This window comes from Electrona antarctica (genome assembly GCF_951216825.1).
Source record: "Electrona antarctica genome assembly, chromosome: 9".
Lineage (NCBI taxonomy): Eukaryota > Metazoa > Chordata > Actinopteri > Myctophiformes > Myctophidae > Electrona > Electrona antarctica.
The window spans coordinates 38,828,055-38,844,756 of NC_136790.1; the positions used below are offsets into that span (position 1 = coordinate 38,828,055).

A 16,702-nucleotide genomic window follows, 5' to 3' on the forward strand; every position below is an offset into this window, starting at 1 on the left:
AGAGAGAGAGAGAGACAGAGACAGAGAAAGGGTGTGAGCAAGTGATCTCACCGAGACGGAGAGCACATGCAAAGAGAAAAATGAGAAATAGATCGGAGGGAAAAAGGCACGGCGAGGCTGCAGACATCTTTGCCATCAACAATGGAGCATGAGGACCCAGTGAAGCGTTAGGGAGGGGAAATAGGGAGGGGGGTGGGTCTCCGCTGTGAGCACAGGGCAGAGGAGGGGAGGGGTACATAACAGGCAGAGGATGAAAAAAAGGATGGGCCTCAAACACAGACATGCAATGGCACTGCCAATCTTGGATTAAACAGTATGGTAACGTTTCTAATTTAATCTATCTGGTTTTGTGTCTATCCATCTTGTGTCTCACCTCCATGCTTGTTGACACCCATCACCCATTTTTTATGTCGCAGTGTGTGCCTCCTCCATGTGAAGTCTTTTTTATGTCCTGGACATCTGCTATCTTCATCATCACCACAGACCTGCTTCCAGACCAGGCCTCCCATTCCCAAATCACCATGGACAAATTCTCAAATCACCATATGTTTTTCACATCAACCACTCAATTTGAGCATCGGCCATTGCTGTCTGTCTCCTTTATGTTGTTTTTGTTGTGTCTTTTTAACCCTACATGATGCTGAGCATTCTCTTCCTTCAACAGAAACAGTTGTTTACTGCGTAAAAGATCTCACTTTCACTGATGAGAGATCAGTAGATGATTAACTGCTAGGGACTGCAGTCATCTGCTTCTCCATTACTTCCATTCATTTGTGATTGTAACCTACTTTGTAAAAACAAAACAAAGATTGCCTGCTTTCTCTGTGATGTATTTATAAAATGGTACATTTGACACTGTCTCTCTCAAAAATAAATTGCTTGTAAAACCCTGCAGTGTCATGTCTAGAGAAATTAGAGCATGCTGAGAGATGTGTCTGTGGTGTCATGTATACACTCAGGCTCCTGTTTTCTGGGTCCGATTACAGTATTTTGATGTCTGTCTAGGCAGGCAACAGAGGGGGATAATTAATAAATCACCCTATAGCATTATATACACACATGTCAGCCAACCGAACAGGGTTGTTTATAGACCAATGTCAGCAAAGAGCTCATTCTTTAAAGGGATTACTACATCATGTTACATCATGCTACTGTATATCAGTACCCTACTTTGCAGATCCTGCTGGCTACCACACAACACACTATTATGAGTGAATAGGATAAATGGACATTTTACAGATATTGTCAACCTAATTATCCTCATGGAAACATATAACATTGTGGGATCTGTGAATATTTTTTGTCTCCCAGCTCTATCTAGCCAATGCATCATAATACAATGATGCTGCATTGTATGCATCTTGTATTTAGGCTAAATTACCAGGCCTGGGATGCGCAGTGAAATTTTCACCTGATCAGCTAATATGCCAACAGATTTATTTGTGACATCTAAGTCTGAAATGAGACTTGTAGACTGTCAAATAATGTGTGTGAGAATGTACCTGGCTGTAAGGGTCTCACTCTCATATCAATCATGTCCATTACCATTCTCTCCTCTCTCATCCCTCAGCTGGATAAGAGTGAGGTGACCACTCTAGGCCTGCCCCCTACCACAAGCCACGGAGGCTCCGACAGTAACATCAGTGTTGACGGAGGAGGGGCAGCAGCCGGGGTTGTGGCAGGGGGGGGCGAGGGGTCAGGGGTCGTTGAGCCCCAGCGGAGGCAACGAGTTGCTCTGGATCACCTTCAGCAGAAGATCCTAAAGATCACAGAGCAAATTCGAGTGGAGCAGGAGGCCCGTGATGACAATGTTGCAGAGTACCTCAAGTTAGCCCATAACGCAGACAAGCAACAGGCCTCAAGGATCAAACAAGTGTTTGAGAAGAAGAACCAAAAATCAGCACAGAGCATTGCCCACTTGCACAAGAAGCTAGAGCACTATCATAAAAAGTTGAAAGAGATAGAACAGGTATGTATGTGATGGCATGTGTGTGTGTGTGTGTGTGTGTGTGTGTGTGTGTGTGTGTGTGTGTGTGTGTGTGTGTGTGTGTGTGTATGTGTGTGTGTGTGTGTGTGTGTGTGTGTGTGTGTGTGTGTGTGTGTGTGTGTGTGTGTGTGTGTGTGTGTGTGTGTTTGTGAAAGTTAAACTACTTTGTCTTCCCTAATATGATATAGATCCTGTATGATATCATTCAACACCAATCACCATTTATAGGGGTATAAATTTGTATTGTATTTATGCTGTAGGGTGTAGGCCTACATGACTTTTCACACATTTGACTCCTATGCTGAGTCCAATTTCTTTTTTTTTAAAGATTTGTTTTGTGCTTTTTCTGCCTTTATTGATAGGATGAAAGTAGTCTGACAGGAAATAGGGAGAGAGATGGGGGGAAAACACGCGGCAAAGGCCGTCGGGATCGGGAGTCGAGCCCGCGGCACGCCGTCAGGCTGGTTCAGCAGCCTAGGTGCCCAGACGGTTGAGCTAACCGTCTGGGCTCTGTGAGTCCAATTTACACAAAACATGCTATACAATTCATCTATCGTCACTACACATTTGTCACATTTGGCCAAGTGGTTAAGCCACAGCCGCATAGGCTCTAATGCTGACAGCGAGTTGTGGCTTCGGTTCGATTCTCAACTCCCCGTCTCTCTTCCCGTCCATTGTACTATCCAAATAATGACCCAAAAATATCTTTAAAAGTTTCCAACACATTGATAACTGTCAAAATACCCTTTGACGCTTTTAACGTAGAACAATCCATGCTGGCTTGAACCCCCTAATCACTGCTTTGTGATTGACTTTGTAATTTCCTACTCCTCTGTACATTCCTTCCTACTCTTCAGAATGGACCAGCCAGACAGCCAAAGGATGTCCTCCGGGACATGCAGCAGGGAATAAAGGATGCTGCACGGCGTGCTGGAATAAGTAGCTTTGGTGGCGGAGTGGTAGATGGGGTCAAAGGTGGTGTGTCTGCCCTCACTCACACAGGCTCAGCTGTGGCGTCTAAGCCGAGGGAATTCGCCAGTCTTATCCGCAACAAATTTGGTAGTGCAGATAACATTGCACACCTGAAGGACACATTCGAGGACGGGGTTGTAGGACACTCTGAGGACACACCCACGCCCCGTGCACTGAGCGGCAGCGCCACATTAGTCTCAAGCCCAAAGTACGGTAGTGACGACGAGTGTTCTAGTGCCACTTCCGGCTCGGCGGCGGGCAGTAATTCTGGTGGGGCAGGGGGAGGAGGGGGCATGTCAGGGCTAGGGCCGACGATGGGGAGTCCCAGACTGGATGGGCATCACCACCACCACCATCACAGCTCCTGGGATGTTCTTCTGGAGAGCTTGCAGGATATCAAAGCCAGTCAGGTGCACATGGAGGATGCCATCGAGGATATGAAGGGTCAGCTCCAGAGTGACTACTCCTACATGACCCAGTGCCTGCAAGAGGAGAGATATAGGTAGGTAGAGATGCCCAAACCCTGGAAACTACATGAAACTGCAGGGTGCATACTTAGTTTAGACTAGTCATTGGTTAGACATGGGTTAAGGTTAGGTTTAGGTGTGCGGCCCCGTGGGAGGTTAGGTTTAGGGTGAGGGTTTGAGATAGGTTGTAGTTGTAGGACTAATGACTGGTCTAACCAATGACTAGTCTAAACCAAAAACTGTCTAAACTAAGTCCACATGTCAGAAGTTTGGGCCATTACTTTTAATATTGCCAAATAATAATCACCAAGATGTTTTACATGTATTTCTTTTTTTTTTGTTATCATTCTTGTTTTGCATATTCAGGTATGAGCGACTTGAAGAGCAGCTGAATGACTTAACAGAACTGCACCAGAATGAGATGACTAACTTGAAACAGGAGCTGGCCAGCATGGAGGAGAAAGTCGCCTATCAGTCTTATGAAAGGGCCAGAGATATTCAGGTAAAACAAGATAGGTTGTATGTCTGGTCACAAGGCACAATTATAAACTGAAAAATATCTTGTTTTTTCTTATGCTAATTGTGGGTGTAACAGTTAATCAAACCGATAATTTGATAACACATAATGTCCTCTCCCCTGGCCCCCCACACATTTTAAAGTGTCTTTGAGTACTTAGAAAAGTGACACATAAATTCCAGCTATTATTATTATAATTTGTATTATTGTGGGCTTGAGTAGTGAGCCCACTATTGTTATTTCCACTCTTTATTCCTGCCTATTTTAATTGGCTACTAGGCTGTGAGGTCATGTGAGTCAATACATCATCATCAAGTAGTGAGCTACTCCAGCCCACACAGTTTCTTCAGGAACAGTATTTTCTGGTTATTATTATAATTGATTAATAATCAATCAATATTTTGGGGGGGAAATCATTACAGTCGAAAAGGTTGAAGACATTTCAAATATGTGTTAAAATAGCCCATGTACAAGATTTATATCTCTATTATTACTTGATTAATCAAAAAAAGTAATAGATAATCGCTATGAGAAAATATGCTAATATTGTCACTCTGTGCTGGATGTGCCTATGCAGGAGGCTGTGGAATCATGTCTTACCCGTATCACCAAGTTAGAACTGCAGCAGCAACAGCAGCAGGTGGTGCAGCTGGAGGGTGTGGAGAACGCCAATGCCAGAGCTCTGCTGGGCAAACTCATAAATATCATCTTGGCACTCATGGCTGTGCTGCTGGTTTTTGTCTCCACTCTCGCCAATTTCATAACCCCTCTCATGAAGACCCGGGCGCGTGTAGGTTCCACCGTTCTCCTGACCCTGCTGCTGTTTGTCCTATGGAAGAACTGGGACTTCTTGGAGTTGTGGCTGTTGCCCAGCTGAGCATCTCACAACTAAGGGAACCATAGGCCTGAGAGACCAAAGTACGCAGAAAACTACAGGCTAACATGCTCCACAATACTCAATCACTATAGACTTAATGACAGAAATAGAATGAGAGCCAGAGCAAACGTTTCCCCTTGATGGTTAAGATGGTGTGACAGTGCTAATAAGAGCTGCCAGATACCCGTTCTAGGATGTACGACAAGCAATGTAACGAGTTTCTGCCTGTTCATCTGAGCAACAATCATCTTTTCTCATGTCCAATCTGTCATTGTTGATAATTTATTGCCATTGCCAAATTTGAGGGTCATGCAGGAAAAAGTTGTTTTACTAATAATAATACACACATTACAAGGACTGAAACAGAAACTTTATGACTAATATTCATGTTTTCTGTAACCTTCATGTTGAAGATATAGTATAGTCCTTGAAGCGCATAAGGGAACAAAGGCTTTTCCCCCTCTAAATATGAATGTTGAGTAGCCCATGTGCTCGTGCATGTTGTCAAATGTGCATTGAGATGCATTCAGCTTGCATGAGTTAACATTTCATTGCAAACTATGCTTTGCTCTTCTTTCTACATGCCATTCTGTTGTATGTATCTCAGTTCACTTTCATCCTTATCTACATCTCTGGTCTGGTGTTATTTTTGTCTTTTCATCTGTGGTAAAAGAAACACATTTCAAAAGTGAAATATATATCTGGTAAGAATTTGTCAGCTACAAACTGCTCAATGCTATTTCAGCCACTAGTTTAGCACTGCAAATATGTTAGTATCCAGTTTCCAGTACACTGGAATGTCAAATCATTGTCTCCATGTTTATATACAGTTTTCAAAGTTCATTACAACTGTTTTATTAATAAATGATTTATTATATTAGACAGAACTAAAATTCCATATTATGTTCTATTAACTTTTTCTTTTTTAATTGACTGGTTTGATCAAATGTTGGAAATTGCAGGAAAGTGACTCCTACTATTGGCCATAATCTCTATTATTTTTAATTTGTTTGAATTATTTAAAATGTACTAGGCAGTGTCAAACAGGGAACTAAGAAATACAGAAACTAATATCATCAAGCTTGACTGATTGCTGGGTTGAGCTCACTGCCATCATAGCCACAGCCACCCATCTCATCTATTTTAAAGGTTTTATAGTATTTGTCAATCGTATGTGTTAAAGAAGATTTATGGTCCCATTTGAGTTTTAAGAGACAGTATGTCGTTTTATCTCTATAAAAATCTGTAGCCTAATTTTGTGGTTCATCCCACCTATAGCATATGGGCAAGTGGCATTTGACTGGAAATGGTTATAATTATAGGAATGATGCTGCATTTAGACACCACGATCTTGAAATAACAGTTTCTGAGTTATATGTAAATAGTGTGCTGTCTGTTATTTGATACTTTACTTTAGCAATAAGATTTGCATCTGCACACTTGGTATAAACAAATATCTTTCTGGTCCTCATTCCAATCCAAGTCAACCATTCAGCCACCATAACAGAGAAAGAAGACGTAAGTAAGTATAAGATGAAGGTTGAAATGTACTTTTAGTACCAAGAAAAGTAAATGGTGTTTATATAGCACTTTAATCCAAAGCACTTTACATAGATTGTGCATTACATTCACACACCGATGGGCACCTGCAATGATGCTAGTGACCAGCAGGGAAATTATCCAGTAAGGCTTTAAGGATCAATTTAGGTTACTAATATATACTTTATATATAATTTAACAGATGTTGAAGTCTAGTAGAAGCTTATGCATACTACACAATAAAATCCTGAGTTGTAATTTAATTGTTAAATTAACACTCAGTGCTCTGGGTTTGACTGTTACCCAATATCCTCCATTTCCTGTCACCCTCCACTGCATATTCTAATAAAACCTACGGTAATGGGGGAAATACATGTCATTAGAAGATGTTGTTTTATTCAGCCTACCAATTACTAGCTTGATACAGATTAAGAAAAAAATTCCATTAATATATTGCCCAGAGAAGCTACTGTAGTGCCCTAAAAGAGGTATACACAGGAACGCAAAACATTGAATTGTTTTGTCTTTTTAATCAGTATTGTCAGGCAAAACCCATAGGACCGTTACATTTATGACGGGTATTCTTACAGTACAAGACAAAACTCATGGAGATCAGAGCCAGTGGTAAGGCCAAACCTGACCACTAAAAAGTAAGACATTCAGCGTCATTAGATTGTTCCAACTTACATACAGGTCACACATGAATCTTGCATTTGACTCATCAAACACAGCAACATTTTGAGTCTTGATTACCTAGCAAATTCTAAAGACCTTGATAGAAACAGCAGAGTAGAAAATAAAACATTGTATAACAAGCTGAAGATTTCCTGATTTTATCATATTTCCTGTCAAGATGTAAGACGTACAATATATTGCTTTCAGGTGCTAAACTCAAATCAAATGGGTCTCCCAAAACACATTCTTCAATATTTCAGTCTTTCCTTTGACACACGTTTGATCCCCCGGGCATTAACAGAGACGTGGCTAGTACAACCAGAGCCTAGACTTGTGTAACATTAAAAAAAAGGGTGTGTGTGTGTGACTGTGTGTAGGAGAAGGGGGGGGGGGGGGGGGGGCAGCTGCCATTGAACGAGGATAAAGGAGCTAATAAATGACAATCACTAATAGGACCAGCCAGCAATGTTAGCCCTCCTCAAAAGTGCAGCTTTCCGCCTGGTAACCGTTTGACACTGAAAACGTTTCGCATTGTTTTCATGAAAAAAGGAAACACACATACAGTATATTGTCTACATCAAATCTATTCCTGTTCATCATGGTAACCCAGACCAAGGCCTCAAGACTAAGACACAGTATCCAGTCACAGCAGTACAACTGAGGAGAGGGAAAGGTTGAAATACAAATGACACGGGATGAATACTAAAATGCCATTGGCTGACATTTCACAATGATTAAACATATCCAACAGAAGGCAACATTGGTTCTGGAGTGTAGTCTGTAATAAAGACCAAGAATAATGACGATCCTACACAAGTAATAGCTATATTAATAGCTATAGCTAAATCTAACAAGTCAGACAAATGGTAATTGGTTGGTTTAATCCACAAGGAAGCTATTCAACAATACTGAATTATGTTATGTGCACACAGGCTAGTTTAAATGTAGAACTTTGGGATCAAAATATACAACTGAGCATAATATACACTCATTCATTTAGACATAACATTGAATGGCTTTGGAGGCTGAAGTATACTAAACTACAGAATCAATATTGCCTTACAGTGCTCTTAAGAAAGAGTATCTGGATATTTCCAGACTCGACAGATATGAGCCTGATTGTTTAAACACTGTATACACATCACGGTGACACAGGCCAAGACAAAAGTTGGCCTTCACAGTCTTCTGGCCAAAGACCATCTAATAAATCAATATCCCACAGGCCTTGGCTGAGAAACCTGCGACCTCATTTAAGGAAGGTTCTTTAACACATGTTTTGTGCTTCCAAGCAAATCTAAGCCAAAGTTGTAATTTGTGAAAATTAAGATTTAATTTTAAAATGGCATGTTTTCCTCAGTGTAATTAAAATATCAGTAATATAAAAAGTACAAATGTTTTTTCTCACTACCAATGGGTATGTACAGTTGGAGGCCATCGATATTGTCCTTTTCTTTTTGCTGAGGTTTGCGTGATCTGCGCAAAAGGACAGTTAACCCATTTTGGGCGGGAACCCCTTTTGGTGTTTTAAACATTATGTTATAATTTAGCTATTGAAAAATAGCAGATCTACAAGCTCATAGCGCGCCACCGAGTGGCGCGCTACGAGCTTGTAGGTCTGCTATTTTTGAAAAATCGTGAAAATATTTATTTCAGAAAACTGGAGGATTTAGAAGGATTTTTTTAAATTTTGAGGTCAGGCCTAAATGGGTCAAATGATAAGGGACAATATCGGTGGCACCCAACTGTATACTTCTGATCTAAGTCTCATTACTTTTCCCATCCAAATGTGATGAACTAGACTACTAGTTTTATATGTTTAGATAGCCAACCTTCATTATTGTATTTTGGATTTTCTTCAGAATTACTGTATAAAATAATCTCTGACAGAGTCAAAGAATACTTTCGTTAAATGCAGCCCACGGTTCTGATGTTATGGTTGACACCACAAATAGAGAGGCCTAGGCAGACCTCTGGGTATAGAAGAGAATATAGGCCTGAGTGTTGCAGACTTCCTCCACACTGCAAACGTTCATCTCAGAGTCATTACAGTGGACCCAGAAACCTGAGGACATAGTCACGTGTTACTCATGTCAGATACACACACAGCGTAGTTGGTAGTACAATACTAATATATATATTTATTTTTTTCTCCTGTTCTTAATTCACTCCTTTATCTTACATTGATTTAGTTTACTACACAACTTTCTTCTATATTAACAAATACAGTATGAATATCCAATAGTATCCGCAGTGCTTCCAAAACACTGCATTTTAACTCAAACTTTACAATCAACAACACACATGCACTCACCCAGGTGCAGTGCTTTGAAATAACAAACAAGTGGACCAAGTACAGAGCAGACCCCAGCCAACTAAGAATTTGTTTACTAAGTATAGCTGGTTTAAATGGTTAATAGAATCAAATCATCAACAAAAGTAGCTTCTTTCTCACCTCCTTCTGTATTGTAGCAGTATGCGGTGTAGTGCCCTGAGCCAAAGCCTTTACCATGATGCATAACCACAGCAGACAAGTCATAGGTGTAGCCCCCTCTGTGGACAGAGTGACCCGAGCCAGTACAGCAGTAGGGTTTGATGTGCAGAACCTGGTCAAAGGCCACATGGACACCAATCTTCTCCCTGTGGTTCCGCCCAGACCATCTGTCATAGGACAGGGACTGGTTAATGTTACTCATTGGTTCTCAAACATTTTCAATTCCAAGCACAAGGACCCCATAACTATAGTGTACAAATGGAACCAAACAGAACCATGTCCATTTGGTTAAACTAACTCTCAGAGTTACTGACCTGTACGGGTCCGTTTGGAATCTCCTCAATTAACCCTGAGGGTTCCTGGACCACATTTTGAGAAACAAAAATAACCCAACTGCATTTCTATTTCGAGGACATACAGGATAATAGGTGGGCACTAGGTACATCTGGGCACTAATGTGAAATTGTAGTGCACTGCTAAACTAAAGTTCTGAACAATGTGAAATTGTAGTGCCCTTAAATCCACTTTAATATTACCAATATTGGTATTGTATTTTGTATCATTGTAATTCTTGATTAGTCACCTTTACAACGAGGTATAGATTGTAAGGATCAGGCGTTCGTGGAATGAGCAACACAGCTAAACGTGTGGGTAGTGCCTCCAAAAAGTTTGCCAAAATGGCAAGGAACCCTCAGGGTTAATTGAGGAGATTCCAAAAAGGTTGGTATTCACCTTTGCTTTAAAAGTTTAAAAAAACACACATATTGGCCACTTTTACAACGTATTAATTTTACACTCAGTGTTAGGGAACTCAGTAGCAGGTGGAAGATCAAAAAGCAGCTGCAACAGCTTGGCACCATGCTGGTCAACCAACCTAGCCACATTTTGCTGTGGGATGGCATCCCATTCCTCAACCATTCAATTGGGTTGAGGTCTGGACTCACGGCAGGCCATTCCATCCTCTCCATTCCCAAATTCTGGAGGTAGGCTACTCTGTGATGACTATGTGGGGGGTGAGCGTTGTCATCCTGGAGGATGGTGTTAGGTCCCAGAATCTGAAGATATGGGATTGCCACTGGCTCCAGAATCTCATCCCAGAATCTCAGTTCTGTCTTGCCTGTGAGACAGATACTGCCCCATACCATACCAAGTGTTGTGGCTGCGTATGGATCTACTGAGTTCCCTAACACTGAGTGTAAAATTAATTAAGCATAAAAATATGTGTATTTTTTTTCCATATTACTGTGGGAGGATGCAATCATCCAATCCACTAAGCAACCCAAAGCAAAGGTGAATACCAACCACTTGCCATTTTGGCAAACTTTTTGGAGGCGCTACCCACACGTTTAGCTGTGTTGCTCATTCCACGAAAGCCTGATCCTTACAATCTATACCTCGTTGTAAAGGTGACTAATCAAGGTCAATGATATAAAATACAATACCAATTGGTATTATTAAAGTGGAGAAATAATGGACCAACGGTAAGTTTCCAAACTTCTGTTGCTGAGTGTATGTATAGATTAAAAATACATTATATATATATATATATATATATATATATATATATATATTTCTTTTTTTTTTAGACAAATAATTGACATTGAGGTGCCCACTGTTACCCATTGTATATTTTCATTGCTTGATAATCTAGAAAATTGTTGAGGTGCTTGCCTGAAGCGTTTGAGGTGCAACCGTAGAACCTGAGGTAAACGGTAGATCAGAAGCTGCTTACACGCCTCTGACAGAACTAAGGGTTTGTGGGAAGATTTCCGTCTTCTTCCTGTGGCATTAGAAAACAATGAGTTATTATTCTGTAGATGAGTAAATCAGAGAAGAAGTTGTTGTACTTGTATAAATACTGTACAGAGGAAATCATACCAGAAAGTGATTGGAAGAAAAAAAAAACCTCTGATAATTAACAATAAGTGGACATTTTACAATTACATACACACATACTTGAGTGGGAAGAAACCTTGTAAGGTGAAAAATGGCTGCTGTGTGAATAAGGCCAACACTGGTTTGTCCCCAGTTTAGTGCTTGTTTGCTATGTAAGGCAAGTTAGGCAACCTTTGAGAACGGTCACTCAAATGCTGCATTTAACCGAATACAAGCCTTAAATCAGTTATTAATTTAATACCTTCTGTTATGTATTTGGATCAATAACACATTTCAGTAATAATAGATGTGTTGGCACTGCTGTTATCTTGACAGTGCATTGTTAATTTAAGACAGGTCATTACGTCATCACAGAGAGATCGATGTATGTTGTTTGAATCGTTATTTTGCTGTCTATGTAAGTGGACAAACATAACTCAAATACTCAAATTAGTCACAAGAAATCTGGAAAACCCTCCTAACTAACAACAACAGCATTGACTAAAAGTCAATACTAAAGGATGAAATAGGTAAATTCTGATATATATATATTTGCTTTGATTTTAGCTTCATACTTACTGTTGCAGTGATTGCAGGCATAGATGCTGCCTTCAAGGGCCTCTGTCTCAGTAAACTTGGCCAGCATCTCAGTGAGGGTGCAGCTGCGCTGGTAAGCAGTGGAGCCTGAGCCTTTTTCCATGCTGTGGTAACGCTCTGGAAACTCCAATGAGAGATCCCAGAATGGCTCAACTGTATTAGACTTGTGCTTACAGGACAGACATGTTACCTACAAAATGGGAAGAGAAAATCAGTCAGTGACCACATCCCTCCAAAATAATACAGTACTGATGGCTAGTTCTGATGGTTCCATCTCGCAACAGTTCAGCTTACCAATCTTTATGGTTTATAACTTTATATACATGCTACTACCTATTTGAAATTGAAAATCAGCTCGAAGATTATAATACTATTAATCAATCTACAATAATTCTGTAACATAATACTTGCTTGACAATACTGTCTCTGATTCCAACCTTGTTCTGAAAACTGAATTGTTACCATTACACAGGACTCGATAAGTTCCATGATTTAACAAAGTTAGACTGAGACACTCTTGTTATCCCTGACCAAATGTACATCGAGGGGCCTCACTGTGTATTTGAGAGGTAATGTTATGTTTGTGTTTCATTTCGTCCTGTTGCAAATGGTGCTACTGATGATGAACAACAGATTTCAGTGAACTCTGACAACAAAGTATCATCAATAAACACATTTAACGCTCACCTGACTGAGTAGTTGTCCATGAAAGATGGTGTTGAGAACCTTTAGCACCTGCTTGGAAAGCTTCCGCTGTGTGATGGGGATGACTATCCTGCGTTTAGAGCCCTCAGACTCCAGCTCCTGCTGCACCTTGTCCAGCAGCTCACAAAGGAACTCCTGCGCGTCCTGCTGGTCATAGCCACGGAAGGCAGGTATCAGGTTCCAGACAGAGTGCAGCATGGCAAAGGGAGACACCAAAGACCACCGGCCTGACCACATGACCCTGAAAAGTGTGTGCAACTCATGGCACAGAGACATCTGCTGGCGAGCAGAGGAGCGTGGCTCTTGGGGCTGGACCAGCTCTGCAGCATGTAATGAGGGCGGTGCACTTTCTCTGCTGCCCTCGGGCATGTCCACACACCCTGTCTTTCCCACGCGTCCAAGTGGGCAACCTGACAGAGCTGCACTACCACCACTGACCACACCCCCCGGCACACCCTTCACTCCCTGGGAGCAATTGGTCTTGGCCAGCAGCTCTTCTGTCTCACACAGGTCCAATGTGAGGAAGCACTCCCTGAATTTCTGCAGGTGGCTCAGCACCTGTAATATAGAGTTCATGTAGCATGTGTTCCCCAAGTTGCGCAAACCGGTGACACCTGGGGCAAGTCTCCGGCGCGTGGCTGCGTGGCTAAACCTCTTCAGTCTACCTGCCCTGCCATTCTGTGAGGCCTTGCGTGACAGTGTGAGAAGGGGTGGCTTCTTGAGAGGAGGTAGCCGTTCTGGAGGGTCACGAAACTTGCAGGGAATGAGCATTGTGGTCAATCGAGGCCCCTGGATAAGGAGCCTGGCACTCTTCCTGGGAGGGACATTGTTGAGCTCTTCCATGAGTCTCTTCTTCACCTCTTTCTTTTGACGCCGGACTTCTTCTTTCTCCTCCTCCGTTTTCTGTGTGCGCTGGTTCTGCAAGTCCTGGTGTTTGCTCACCCACCGCTGAAGCATCTTCCCCAGAAGTGCCCTCCTCCTGTGCCGCAAGGCCATCTGCATGGCAGGCTGGGGCCCGCCCTCCCCGACCCAGGGAGTGCAGTCTCCCCCAACAGAGGAACGCAGCGAGCGTCTCCCTGGACTGCGGACGGTAGAGAGCGCCCCTCTGAGGAGTTTGAGGTCGCCCTCTGCATTGTCATTCAGCACATAGTCTCCACAGGCAAAACAGAAGACATCCAGCTCACGCACCTCCATAGCTAGTGGGTGGTGGGACTCCTGGAAGTGTTTCAGGGAGTGCTCCTCCATGAAACGGCCACAGGCCACATGGGAGCACTTGAGGCAGGCCCACACAGAATCGGTGGTGCTGCAGTCTACGCAGCGCCATTTTTGTGGATTGAGGATGGAGTGGTCTTGGCCCAGACGCAGGCGCCCCACGTGCTTACAGCGATCCATCTCTCCAGATAAACATGTGGCCTCAGTGATAGGACACACGTCCCAAAGCCAAACAGCAACTCATTCTAATGGACGTTGTATTGGAAAAGAAGAGGAAAAACACTTTTTTTAGATTTAACACTAAGAAAAACAGACCACAAAGCCTCCTCATATTGTATAGTAAAGATGTACTTACTCTATGAATTCTTTGCTTGATCAAATTTAAGACGATGTATTTTTAATCCCGGTTTTCAATGTGATCGTCCACAGTCACTACAGGCATTCACAGAATCATTCTAAGAGAAAGGGATGAAAATAAGTGAACATTTAACATTAAGTAATTTGCTCATCACTTTAGTTTCATACATCATCAGTTGATTGGGATGCTGGTTTCGTGTGCAAGTTTCAAGGTGCAGCTCAATTTGAGAACTCAAACTTTTTTCCACCCACTCACAATTTCTCCATTGCACATTCAACATATCCAATTGCCGGTTGTTAATCAATGATTCAGGTTGTGAAAACATTCAATGGTGACTATAGGCCTATGCATTATCTTTACTCAAGTCAGAGGACCATATGGCACACCAGCAGGAATTCTGCATCGGCTTCCCAGTTCCTGCCAGACTCTTATTAGGACTGTATTAGAATTCTATCCAAGATACAGTTTGCTTTTGTGAATCTTATTTACATGCCTATTCAGAAATGGTCAATAGTCATTCTCATATTGACACAATTTAAGATTTCATAAACCCACAAACAGGTAGGCTACACGTCATGTACACACTTTAAACTGGATATGTGATTGAACAGAGGACATTTCATATATTTGAAAACTAAGTACTGCTTGTGAAACGAGAAAACAAAAGGCTTGATTGTACCTTGCCTCCTATGGTGCTAAGCTGGCTAAATAATGAGGACTCTTGTGATGGCATGGAACAAAACTTTATACATTATACACAATCAATGCTTATGAAGCGCCAAGGTAGGTTGAACAGGCTGCTGGATTTCAGTGGCAACTTGTTTACAATTAAAAAGATTTTACCTAAAATCAAAAGTCCATTTATTTGTTTAGTGACTAAAGTTGGCAACGGGGCCATTTCGGTGAGAGGAACTGTTGATCCCACGGAGTGAGACAAAAAGACGATTGGGACATAATCAAGACTCCGTATGGGGTGGACTATTGATGTTTATAAAAGTTGTCACTTTTTTGATGGTTGTCATAATACCACAGGTGTTGTGTATGCCGTATGCGTGTTGTATGCCTAATCATTTCCACGAAAACATCATTCAAATAAGTTGTTACGTTCGAATGACCAGTGACCACACGGTGTGCATTTTCAAACTGGACTGGCCTTGCACGCACGGACAGCGTGGAGGTCTAAAACGTTACAGAATGCACCACTTGCAGGGTCCCCGGCCAGTGCTCTCTTTGATCTTGTGTTTGCAAAACATGTTCTACAACATGCACAACTTTAAAGTCTAGATTAAAATGCCACAGGCAGTTAATTTGAGACGTGCACCCATGTTGTCATTGTTTATCTGACGCTACCTCGCGCACAACACTGTGCCATTCGTGTTGCAGCCAGTGTTAAGTGTTGTCTTATTAGACGCTATTGTTTAATGTCAGCATTACCGTTATGTTTTCTTAACCTTTCCATCTCTTTCCGTACCATTGTGGTGTCTGAGTGGTCATGCGACGCTATGCTCCCCCACCATCACCATTTTCAGTCAGAACAAAGAACAGCCACTCGAGGAACACTTAACAACTTTGCTGCTTCGAGGCAGACCTGCAAAGCGTTAAGTTAGCTTACGTGGCTAACAGAACGCCTGCAACAACACACATTCTTGCTGCATTAAGGAAAGGTAGTGTCATTAACGCGCGTGTTAATGGCAATGCACTTTGTCCAAAATACAGAGCCCTAATGTCAGCAAAGAGGTTGGTGTTCATGTTATCAGTCTTGCCACAGAACAGCAGCATGCTAGCTATGATGCTAACGCGCTAGCTGGGGACAATCGAAGTTAACATCACTGTTGTTAGTAGCTCACTGTTGTCGCTTAGCTAGCTGGCTAATTACGCCGTTTAGGCTAACAAGAGAAAATGTAATAAAAAAAACTCCGTGACATTCAATGCAAGCAAGCTGGGTAATGGAATTACACAAAGATCCGAGCATCATAGGCGGCCATACAGTGTAGAACATGTGAGATACAAAACATAGCTACCGTTACCAGCTTTAACATCTCCACTGAGGCTGAGCAGGACAGGAGAACTGCTTGCTGTCCTCACTCACTCAGATTGAACAACCGAACTCTCTCACTCGGACCCACAACCATTCTCATTGGACTGGGAACCATGCAGCAGGGGGTGAGCAGCACACGGTCATTGAGGAATGGCGAATCACGCATGCTGGGGTTTCAGTAAAAAGCAACAACCCCACGGAATATTATTTTTGTTCAGTTTTTAATGAAATTACGACACAGGATCACCAAGTGATAAGACAAGGAAATAGTATTTTTTTTATTTTTTATTATTCAATGAATAGGCTATTCGCCATTGTCTTATTCAAACACGTTCATTTTGTAAACTACAAAAACTTAATTTCAAGTTACAGACCCACTCTCCCAAAATAAC

The 16,702-nt window shown here is 41.9% G+C and overlaps 2 protein-coding genes across 3 annotated transcripts; one reads left to right on the top strand and one right to left on the bottom strand.

The window, feature by feature from the left end:
• Window positions 1-1,534: 1,534 nt before the first annotated feature.
• tmcc2 (transmembrane and coiled-coil domain family 2) lies at window positions 1,535-4,903 on the top strand (the record flags this gene model as incomplete). Its single annotated transcript, XM_079510721.1, has 4 exons — window positions 1,535-1,969; window positions 2,845-3,461; window positions 3,793-3,928; window positions 4,521-4,903. The coding sequence occupies 4 exons, from the start codon at window positions 1,535-1,537 to the stop codon at window positions 4,818-4,820; spliced, it is 1,488 nt and encodes a 495-aa protein (XP_079366847.1). The 3' UTR covers window positions 4,821-4,903.
• A 1,962-nt stretch (window positions 4,904-6,865) lies between these two features.
• usp49 (ubiquitin specific peptidase 49) lies at window positions 6,866-16,465 on the bottom strand. Of its 2 annotated transcripts, none has more exons than XM_079509929.1 (7): window positions 16,300-16,465; window positions 14,270-14,369; window positions 12,685-14,159; window positions 11,980-12,187; window positions 11,197-11,305; window positions 9,487-9,692; window positions 6,866-9,096 (listed from the first exon to the last, which is right to left on the bottom strand). In XM_079509929.1, the coding sequence occupies exons 3-7, from the start codon at window positions 14,092-14,094 to the stop codon at window positions 8,993-8,995; spliced, it is 2,037 nt and encodes a 678-aa protein (XP_079366055.1). In that variant the 5' UTR covers window positions 14,095-14,159; window positions 14,270-14,369; window positions 16,300-16,465; the 3' UTR covers window positions 6,866-8,992. The 2 variants fall into 2 exon arrangements, with proteins under 2 accessions (XP_079366055.1, XP_079366054.1); XM_079509928.1 differs by having other exon boundaries at window positions 16,294-16,465.
• Between the last annotated feature and the right edge of the window lie 237 nt (window positions 16,466-16,702).